General features: G+C 34.3%; 1 protein-coding gene across 6 annotated transcripts in view; it reads right to left on the bottom strand.

Moving 5' to 3' along the window:
- Positions 1–6,209: 6,209 nt before the first annotated feature.
- The window catches only part of LOC139766419 (rho GTPase-activating protein 21-A-like), an 842,055-nt gene continuing 836,621 nt past the window's right edge, over positions 6,210–11,643 (bottom strand). For all 6 annotated transcript variants that reach the window (XM_071695368.1, XM_071695121.1, XM_071695281.1 and 3 more), the window contains 3 exons: positions 9,954–10,105; positions 6,825–6,997; positions 6,210–6,453 (listed from right to left, as the gene is read on the bottom strand). In XM_071695368.1, the coding sequence (XP_071551469.1) occupies positions 6,225–6,453; positions 6,825–6,997; positions 9,954–10,105 (554 nt within the window). In that variant the 3' untranslated portion in view covers positions 6,210–6,224. The remainder of the gene's footprint in view (positions 6,454–6,824; positions 6,998–9,953; positions 10,106–11,643) is intronic.

Raw genomic sequence — 11,643 nt, 5'->3', positions numbered from 1 at the left:
AAATTCTATAAAACAAGGAGAGACTTTCAACCCTTAAACTGTGAAACTGATCTTCAGCAAGCATCCCTGGTGCGAAAAATAGAAGAAAAAAAAAATTCCTTACAAAATATATGTATATCATCAACTAGTATAGAAAAACCTAAAAAGATGTATACTTTCCTTTACATCAGTGTGGTAGGGTTTATGAATAAACTAAGTCCAGGTGGAGACACAAGTGGCCACTGAAATAATTTTTTTCCAGATGTGATTACCCGTACAGTACATAATTCTTTTGATCACAAAACCCCAAGACCTGTTTTATGGGGCTCCTAAAGCTTTTAGGCTACATTGCAATCAGCAGTGGTGAGACACTAGACTCTTTTGGAGTGAGAAGTTTCTTAATGATACTGTACTCCTTATTATCCATATGATGATAAAACCTTGCTGAAAGTGACATTTCACTCACAGCTTAACCACATGCAGGCAGAGTCCAATAATGCATATGGTGTGTGTTATGTGTGTAGGAAACCTGCCCAGCACCAAGCTTCCTTCTCCAAAGAAGGTCTTCATCCCCAAATCCTGTGCCAAGTACAACCACAAGCTTTTTTTTTTTCCTTTAAAGTTGGAGGCTCCAGTCACAGAAAAAAGTCTACATCACAGCTGGGCCTAAATTGAAAAAGAGAGAGGTTAATGAAAGGGTACAAGATTAGAAAAGGGAAAGAATCTAAGAATGCTGAAGGAAGTGAAAAAGTTGTCTTTTAAAATGTGCAAGGTCATAGTTATAGGGATAAACATGAGAGGGCATGGAGTTCCACACCTTCAAGGTATAGGGAAAGAAACAATTATCAAAATGGCCCACCCTCAAGTGGCCAATGACTATGTAGTAAACATGTGATGCAGCAGCTTGACAAGTACTATAGAAGAGGGAAGTGAACAACATTGCAGCATTGGACATGTCACATATTACCATTTGCATACATTCCATACAAGAACCAGCCAAAATTGTTTACACAACCCCTGTAGTCTCACACTACATAGACATTACTAAACATGCTAGCAAAAAGCAGCAAACAATAAGAACTCAGAAAGAAATATAATTCAAACTTCTCCCAATAAGTTGCAGACCTCACAAAACAAAGTAGCTTAGACAAAATCAAAGGACAAATCCATATGCTTAACATCATCACCACTATCTCAGTCACAGAAGGGCAAACTATAAACTGCATTCCCTACTCAACAACACTTTAACCTATATATTCTTCCTTAAACCATACCTTCACTTCCTGATCCCCATCCCCTCAAGAACTGTAAACTGGTCAAAGTCTCCAAAGATTTCTCTCACAACTCTATTATCTAGCACAGCCTTTCTCAATCTTTCATCAACTGCCACATAGTCCATCAAAGCCTTTTGCTTTTCTCATCCATCATTCCTCATCTTGCGCTGAAAAAAGATGTATGCAAGGAATAAACCCTTCTCAGCACAAACATCCACATGATAACTATCATTCTCTTTTACTTCAGGCACTCACAATTTACAAATGGTCCCTAATTTCATCACTATCCACTTTTGCATTCATCTCACCCATTATGACCACATGTCACTCATTCTCAAACCATTTATACAGTGTTTCAAATTTCACTAGGAATGCTTCATTTCATACTTGCTTCATACAGTCTTAATATTCACAGGCGCATATACACATACCCATGCATACTTCACAATTCCAACATTTCCTTTCACCCACACTATTCTTGATCCGTTCCATCAAGGCTGTGTAACACCATCCTATACTCTCAGTGATAGCAGAATGGCACATCCTTCTATCCCTTTTCCCAATAATTTTCACTCATTCCCATCCATGCCACTGCTCCTTTCATACCCTCCCATAACTTTCAATCTTCACTTCCATTTTCACTCCCCACACCCTCCTCAAGGATATGGACTTCTCCAATCCCCAGTACATCTAAGCTACAACTTTTAAACTTCCCTCCCTCCTTTTACTCAAACCAGTCACCCCATTTACATTCAGTGCCATTACCCTCAACTGCTCGTCTCTTTTACTCCTCAGCATAACTGATAGACTCAAGTGTCACTTCTCAACCATTTCTGCCTTACCCTTGACAGGCAGAGGGCAACTCTAGCGCAGCATTTCCAGAGGCAGTGAGGCTCCAAATTGTCCAAAAAACTACCAAGTCCCAGCACACGTCAGGTGTCTGTCTGCATATAAAAGGATTGCCCTGATGGAGTTGGAGTCTACCTTTAGCACACCTATCAATTTTTACATATTCCAGCAATGCATGTTCACCAAATGTATTTATGAATGAACCTTTTTTTTAACTAGGTATTCCTAAACATCAATCCTTTTTCAACACATTTCTCAATAAGCATATCCCTGGGGATACGGGAGAAAGAATACTTTCCATGTATTCCCTGCATGATGTAGAAAGCAGAAAAAAAAAAAAAAAAAAAAAAAAAAAAAAAAAAAAAAAAAAAAAAAAAAAAAAAAAAAAAAAAAAAAAAAAAAAAAAAAAAAAAAAAAAAAAAAAAAAAAAAAAAAAAAAAAAAAAAAAAAAAAAAAAAAAAAAAAAAAAAAAAAAAAAAAAAAAAAAAAAAAAAAAAAAAAAAAAAAAAAAAAAAAAAAAAAAAAAAAAAAAAAAAAAAAAAAAAAAAAAAAAAAAAAAAAAAAAAAAAAAAAAAAAAAAAAAAAAAAAAAAAAAAAAAAAAAAAAAAAAAAAAAAAAAAAAAAAAAAAAAAAAAAAAAAAAAAAAAAAAAAAAAAAAAAAAAAAAAAAAAAAAAAAAAAAAAAAAAAAAAAAAAAAAAAAAAAAAAAAAAAAAAAAAAAAAAAAAAAAAAAAAAAAAAAAAAAAAAAAAAAAAAAAAAAAAAAAAAAAAAAAAAAAAAAAAAAAAAAAAAAAAAAAAAAAAAAAAAAAAAAAAAAAAAAAAAAAAAAAAAAAAAAAAAAAAAAAAAAAAAAAAAAAAAAAAAAAAAAAAAAAAAAAAAAAAAAAAAAAAAAAAAAAAAAAAAAAAAAAAAAAAAAAAAAAAAAAAAAAAAAAAAAAAAAAAAAAAAAAAAAAAAAAAAAAAAAAAAAAAAAAAAAAAAAAAAAAAAAAAAAAAAAAAAAAAAAAAAAAAAAAAAAAAAAAAAAAAAAAAAAAAAAAAAAAAAAAAAAAAAAAAAAAAAAAAAAAAAAAAAAAAAAAAAAAAAAAAAAAAAAAAAAAAAAAAAAAAAAAAAAAAAAAAAAAAAAAAAAAAAAAAAAAAAAAAAAAAAAAAAAAAAAAAAAAAAAAAAAAAAAAAAAAAAAAAAAAAAAAAAAAAAAAAAAAAAAAAAAAAAAAAAAAAAAAAAAAAAAAAAGAAACAGAGCAAACAAGCTTGATTAATATTTTAAATGATCTTATGTTATTCTTTGCCAAAATTACTAAATATTACACCCACACAAAACATTACATACAAAGCACGTGTTTCTACACAAATATAGCAATTTTAACTAGCAGCTTATCCTGACCTGGCACCGGCCTCAAAGTTTTCCAACTAATTTTGCCCAATAAGATAAATAAAGTGTTTTTGTACTTGCTATGTATTGCCTGAACAGCAAATTACAATGAACATCTGTTACATTTATGTAGTTATAATTACCCCAGGACAAATTTCCATGAAAGAGTCCTTTGATACTTCCAGTAACAGGTAAATTAGACTCCTTTGGAGTGAGAAGTGACTTTTCACTAATGGTGTAACTTTGAGCATCGGAAGCTAGTAACACTCAACTGTTACACTCATATACATATCCATACCATATGGTGGTAAGGATGTTCTTTACTCTCTTGGTTTTATGCAGTGAGAGCATGTCAACAAATGATGTACAGCTTGGCATCACAGATCTTAACAACCAATGTAGATGTTTAGTTTGACTTCAGAGATCTCAACAAACAATGTACAACATGGCAACGGAAATCAGGAACACTTTACTTCAATTTCAGTTCCTTGCATGTTGATATATGTTACACATTCTAGCTTAATATCCTTTAAGTGTTGACAGTTACTACATTCAATAGCATACATATGTATATACAATGGCAGTCCTGTAATTCAAACCAAAGTCTTTGACTGAGGTGGACCAGTGATTCCTTGTCACATTCACATATCAGAGCAGCTGATAATGAAAAGCTTACCCATAATCAAATGAATGTGGAAAGGGAACTGTAGAGCTGATCAGCTGAATGACAATCAAAGAAGGAGCAGGTCTGCCATACAAAGCCTGGCAAACCTAAATAAATTCTTTGAAGCAAGACATTGCCTGGATACAACTTCATTCAGGCATGTCAGGATGACATTGTTATCTTGGGTAAATGTTTCTCACAAAGTGATCAGTTGCAGGGTTGTCCCAGATGCATACAGGCCTGAGAACATCTTTGCATGAAAGAACACCAATGAATCCAACCTCCTGCAGTACATCTAATCCGACTGTCAGTTGCCTCAATTGTGCAAACTCATCTGAGAGCTGATCCACTTGAATGCTTTTCCAGAGCACTTCTAAGTCCTTTTAAAGTACTCTTATTCAGCATCTATCACTGTCCATAATCACAGCAAGTACTTTACTTGTGAAGCAAAGTGTTCTTTTATTCAAAGGAAATGCAATAACCTTTCCTTATCAACTAATGATGGGTCTTTCACTAAGGACATCATTTATAACATCTGTCACTCTATTCCTTCACTTTCCTGTTCTGACAGTACTAAAGCTGTCTCTCCTGTATAAAAAGAAACTCTCTTTGGTTCACATTCCTCTTCTAACTCTGCCTTGGATGACTCTAACATTCTTTCACCCCCTGATGCTCCACTTATTATCCTATGCCCTTTCCTGTAATCTCTTTTCAAACTGTCTGAATAGCACTTCTCTCTATATATACAATCAAGAATTATGGTCCTGATGGCATCCACTCCCATGTTCTTCAGAACTTGTACATGTGCTTGCTCATCTGTCCTGTTTCTGTTTACAAACCAGAACTTTTCCTTCCTCTTGGAAGCATGCACTAGTACATCCCATCCCAAAGAAGGGAGACCCTTCTAACCCCTCTTACTATCATCCTATTGCTTTGACATCTCCCATTTTCAAAGTCTTTGAATCCCTCCTCCGCTGCCATATCCTCACACATCTTGAATCCCACATTCTTCTTGCTCATCACCTGTATGGCTTCAGTGAGACAAGATTCACTTGTGATATTCTTACCTACCTTACAGTCTTGTCATCATCCCTGAGATATTTTGGGGACTCCTATATAATTTCCCTTGATATATCCAAATCTTTTGACAGTGTGTGGCATTGGGGTCTCATCTCCAAGCTCCCCTCTTTTGGCTTCCCTCCCTTAATTTGTTCCCTCATAACTAGCTACCTCTTTGTCCAATTCATCTCCATGGTTGTTAATAGATCAGCTTCTCCCTCTTTCTTCATCAAGAATGGTATCCCTCAAGATTCTGTCCTGTCTCCTACACTTTATCTCCTTGTTATATATGATTTCCTTTCTTCCACAAATAACCAAATGAATTCCTCCACATCCTTCATTTCTGCTCCTTCTCTTACTCAATCTGTATCTCGTCTTGACACAACTTCCTCAATGAGCTTGGACAGGATATCTCAAAGTGGTCCCATGATGAAAAACCACACCACTTCAGCAATGTATCACATCTACACTAGTTCCAGGGGAACTGGGCACTGTACCTTTCCCTACAGCTTTAGCAACATTACAGATAATAAGCTAAACTGTAAAAGAAGAGGGTAAGTAAACAAAAGTGGTTCCATATGACCACACATAAAATCACTGTTTCTCAATGTCGGTACAGCTCACACAAAAACAAAACCTGTCAGAATAAATGCTAATGTCTACGTTTGATCAAGACTTACTTTCAAGAAACTAAAAAAGTGCTCAAAGAGAGTCGACTGGAGAAATTCCTGCATGATCTTAATGCTCAGTTCACATTCCAATATATGCTCATGAAACCTGAGACTGCTTTCAGGTCTCAGTGTTCTGGTGTGGTATGATTTTGTGGTACGAGAAAAATTGATCATACTGTCACACTAAAGATTTGTACTAAGGTAAAAACTTTGCATACATGGATAGATCCTTGCACCACAGGGAGACAGCATAACAGAGACTGGTCAAAAGTGATGAGTAATGAAATGAATCAACATCAAATAAACAGATTCATGAACAGATTCTATGAAATGAGAGATACTCCATTGATGACATAATCTATGCAAATTCATTAAAAAAAAAAGGCAAAAAACAGACTATACTCCATAAAATACACAAATTATGTGACTTGCTTACCATTCTCTTTAGCTCCACCATCCTTTGGCTCGGATCTTCAATCTTACTTGCCTCAATAAAGTGTGGGTACAGTTCAATAGTAAAAAGAGGGTCAGGCAATTTTTGGAAGAACAGTTTCAGCATACTAGAAATAACATTAACATCACACCACCTGTAAATAAAAAACAAATACTGTATTCTATAATCAGCAGATAATTCTGAAAGGCTAACAGTAGCCTGTAGCAAGAAATAAAAAAATTTCTTTATGAGTTATGATCATTGTTACAATAAACCCACATCTCTCTGCATGCAACTCTTCCTAAGGAAATTTGTAGTTGCATCGATTGTCTGAGTAATGACAGCTGACGAGGGTAAGATGTCAGCTATTAGTTAAGAGTAATTCTGTTGTATGTCAATTCACAGAATTGTATGAACTATAGCATAAAACCAAACTGTTTCTCCATTTTTATGGACAGTAGTTTATGTCTCAACTTCCTAACAAGCCACAGAAGGTTTATAATTCCAATACCATCATAATCTTACCTTGGATCATCACAGTCAATGGATTTAGGGTCTTTATTAATCATCTCCGTTAAGTGGGTGACAGCTGCTTTGTTACCAGGGATGCGATAAATGCCTTGTGTCTGCAAACCTCGACCCTCTACTACACCCACACACAGCGCAACGAGTAGTGGGACATACTCATAATCAAGTGACTGTAAATAAGAATACTGGTGAAAAATCAGATAAGCAGCAATAAAAACAAATAATCTTTACCACATATCTCATTTAAATCAATGGCATTTCATGCATACAAACTCATCTATGTATCTTAAAGTCTGAATCCTTAGGTTATGGAGTTAATTTCTAGCTCCATTCCTGAGGAGTGTGAACTCGCCAGTAAAATATGAAAAGAGAACCTGGTCCTACCTTACTGCTTTCTTATCAAGGCAAGACTACGAAGTTTCAACATCTGGCAATAAAATTTCCCAGAAATAACATCAAGTTGTTGGGAAAATATATATATATAATCAAGTATTCATGGTTGACACCAGCAGAATGGCATCAACTCCTTCAAGTGTAAAAGACAAAGCAAAAGACAGCCTAAATATGAGTATCACCCAGCAGGATATCAGCTTCAGGACTGAGTGTGACAGTGGCTTGGGAACATACACTGTCCCTAACCTGTTGCCATAGCTCCATATTACAAGAACAGCTTGGGGACAAAACTGTTTACAGGCAAGTATCAGAGCAGCTTTTAAGTATAAAGATAAAGAAATATTCATCAAGCTATTTACCTCCTACATAAGGCCAAAACTAAAATATGCTTTTATGTTTAGTTACTGCATCTATAGAAACACAAAAGGCTCACAGATAAAGTCCAGAAGAGGGCAACAAAGATGGTACCAAAATAAAGGGAGCCAAGCTATAGGGAAGGGCTGGAGGGGTGACCTGATCACAACCTTTCAGTTTTTAAAAGAGATCGATGAAGTGGACAGTGGACAGCAATTTGAGAGACGTAGGCATAGAGCAGCAAGAGAACATAACATGAAATTAAGTAAGAAACTTGTAAATAAGCATGTAAAGAAAAACTTAAGTAAGAAACTTGTAAATAAGCATGTAAAGAAAAACTTTTATAGTATAAGAGTGGTGGATGAATGGAAAAGACTGACTGATGACATGGTTAATGCAGACAGCATACATAAATTCAAGAGGTTGTATGATAAGAGACTGATCAAGAAATGGGGCCCTAGAGGTGTAACAATCCCTCTCTGTACAAAATAAACAGGTAATTACGGAATGCTGATGATGTAAAAATTCTTATATAAGAAGTAGAACTGAGTACTAAGCTGTACGGTCACCAGTACAACAAAGGGAAATAAAGATGAGAAAATCTAGAAACATTTCACTAGCTAAATTGATGCATTCTGTGTGTTTTCCACAGCTTCATCAATCCTATCATAATTATCAAACAACTGAGAGAAGCAAGATCTTCCTGTCCTAAAACCATGTTTTCCTGGGTTATGTACACCGTTCAGTTCCATAAATTCAGTCAGTTTCTCTCTCATGGCTCTATTGAAGATATCAATAATGAGTAATGTTAATGCAATTTGTCTATAGTTTTTTGGGACTGCTTTGCTTCCACTTTTGTGGAATGGGGTGATGTGAGTCAGTTTCAGACTCAGGAAAGATGCTAGAAACTAGACTTTTTCTCCTGAGGATATTCAGTGCATGTTAAAAGTGTTTTGCATTTCTTACTGAGGAGTGAGTTCCATGAGTTTAGCTAACTAGGTCTGAGGATCAGCGCAAGGGCATGCTGTCATAGGACCTTTTGAAATCCTCTGGTGAACTGGTGATATCTGCAACATGCAGACTTGAGGATTTACGTCTACTAAGAAGTCTGTTTAGTTATTTACCTTCAATGTGTTTTTTGGCTTGCTGAATACCAATTAATATTGAATTTTAAAATTTTCACTCATCTCCTGGCAGTCATTTGTAAAAATATTTTCTGTATGTAATGGGCAATGGAGTTTATGGTTCTGGATTTGCATTTTACATATGAGTAAAAGTATATTGGGTTATTTCTCATTTCATTAATGCCTTATTCTTCTTTTTCCCATGTATAACAATTCATTAGATAAGCTTGTTTTGTTGGGTGAAGTGTGGCTTCTCTACAAGGTCTGCAATTTTTTTTTTTTCACTTTCTGTAAAATGCTTGTCTCTCTTGTTCTATCTTAAAAGTTTTGTGCTTTCTTCTTGCTGGTATGCGTCTGTTGCATGTTTGGAGTACCAAAGTGGTCATGTCATTTACACATTCCTCCTCTTATTTTGGTACTCAACAGGGTTTCCCATTATTTCCCAACACTATTCTAAAATGTTTACATTATCATTTCTATCACTTTTTTGTATACAGAGGGCCACATTTGTTCGCATCCATCCTCTAGCTGTCATGTGTAATGTACTGAAACTGCAGCTTCCTATCCACAACTGGGCCCCACAGACCTTTCCATGGTTTAGCCCAGATGCTTCACATGCCCTGGTTCAGTCCAAGAACAGCATGTTAACCCCAGTATACCATGCTGTTCCAATTCACTCTATCCCATGCATGCCTTTTACCCTCCTGGAGGTTCTGACCCTAAATGCTCAAAATCTTTTTCACTCCATCCTTCTATCTCCAATCTGGTCTACCTGTTCTCCTGGTTCCCTCCACTTCTGAGAAATATATCCTCTTTGTCAAACATGAATTATCATTATTATCATATAACCTCAGGACACATTTTTTGAGGCTCCTTGAACTTAGAGGCAGCACTTGACATAAAAGCAAGGAAATGATGATCTCCTATCGAGAAAGATGAGCCCTCGTGACTGTACAGCGGTTTACTGTAAGGGATAATGATATCTTTTATCATATTTCTCTTATTTCTAAGTTCTATCTTTTGATAGATAAATCTATAAGCTTCAGATTCAAAATTCCATTGTAGTTTGGCTTACCCTTCTGGTAAGCAAACCAATTCCCTAATCAATCAGTCATGTTACTGCAAAATTCCAGTATTATGCAGTAAAACGGTGAAGAGGAATCTGTCAAAAAATGGAAAAATTATCATATGCAGATGATGCTCTGTAAGATACCCTGTAATACAGTTGGAGATATATATGAGCTAAAAATGTTACCTGAGGACAGTCCTCCAGACAGACTCCAATAGTTGCACCCTCAGGCAGTGGCAATGTGGGTGTGACAGCTGGTGACCCACTGTGTACCTTCTTCATAAAAGGCCGCTTCAGATGACCTCTCCAGGTTTTTGATTTTGGTGAAGAATTACTCTCTGAGGGAAAAAATACTGAAGTTCATATATAAAAACAACATATTAACTTTCTGCTACAAAAATTGATAAAAACAGGCTGGAAGTTAAATTGAAATCTTTTTTTCTTTAAAATGATTACATCTGCCTCAGGTTTATAAATCAACTTCTATGATTTTGCATCTAACATGAAAACATTCTATCAATCTAAATCTATGATGCCTGCTCCCTTAATGATTCCCTTAAGTGGGTGGCCACAGCAAAAGTTGAACCCATGTGCTGCATCTTAGTGCCTCACCCTAGCAAAGGGCACCTCCAGCATAGTGTTTTCAGAGGTTCCTACCTAATAGGTCTACCACTGAAAGATCCTCAATTAAAATCTTTTCTTTATAAAATCTATCACCTTTTTCAAAAAAGTACTGTCAACAGAACATATAATTTTCAAGGTCTCACAAAGATTTTCTAATCAAAAGCATCTTTTATCTCTTAATGAAGTAGGTAACCATTATCAACAATAGCATATCATCTAACAAACTTTCTCTTTTAAAATATGAGTTGAATCTCTTCAAAAGGTATCACAGGATCACTTCTCATCCTGAGGATCATGCAAGCAAATTCTAGACCTGTTTGTCCAGAGGTCATAAAGAAAAAATAAAAAATATTTTAAAAAGATATACAGCCATATGTGCATACATAAATCACACAGCAAGACTATTTTATAATGCAGCTCTTTCAGTGCAAAGTAAAAATGAGCAACCTCAATAAATATATACATACATGAATAAATAACAACAAATCTTAAAGATCCTGTATACTATGCTCTTGATACCAAATATTATATATGTATGGCACGAATCAATAATTATAATCAAATACACAATACTTCATTCTAACTGTGATGGTTTTCCTATTAACTATGAACTGACACTAATGATTCTATAAATATGAAAATCTTTATCATAAAAACAGAACAAACCTTCAAAGGCACTAGGGAATTACTTCTAAATATCTCATATAAAAAGAACTGAAAAGTGTTTCTCTCAGAATTTCTTTAATGAGCTGCTTGCTTGGTGGTATTTACAAAAAAAAAAAAATTGTCATAAACTTAAAAAAGTATGGAGAATACAGTGCCTGAGACCTATGTTTGATTAAAATTAAGCTCATATGGAAAAAAGAGGAATGAAAAATGAAGCTCATATGGACAAAAGAGGAGTGGAAACATAAATTTCAAGTACAGGTCTGCAGTGAGCTGCAGATGAGAAAATATATATGTATATCATATGAGCAATGTAACCAATGAGACAAGTAACAAATCACATATCAGAATTAAAATCAAACTGGTATGTGTTTGAAAGATTACTGGAATAGATGGTGAAGCTTTTGTTCATGCAAAGAGTTAGATTTTATTGTAAACAGAAGTATACAGAGAATGCAAGTGGCGTAAAGGATATCTGGAGAATGAAATCACAGAAAAACTCATCAGGAAATAAGGTAGTGAATATGGCCTTCTCAGTCATTTCACAAAAGAGAAGTTACTATAACAAGTTTCAAGAGGAAATAAT

Source organism: Panulirus ornatus, chromosome 1 (genome assembly GCF_036320965.1).
Source record: "Panulirus ornatus isolate Po-2019 chromosome 1, ASM3632096v1, whole genome shotgun sequence".
Classification (NCBI taxonomy): Eukaryota; Metazoa; Arthropoda; class Malacostraca; order Decapoda; family Palinuridae; genus Panulirus; species Panulirus ornatus.
This window is presented reverse-complemented; position numbering and strand designations above follow the sequence as displayed.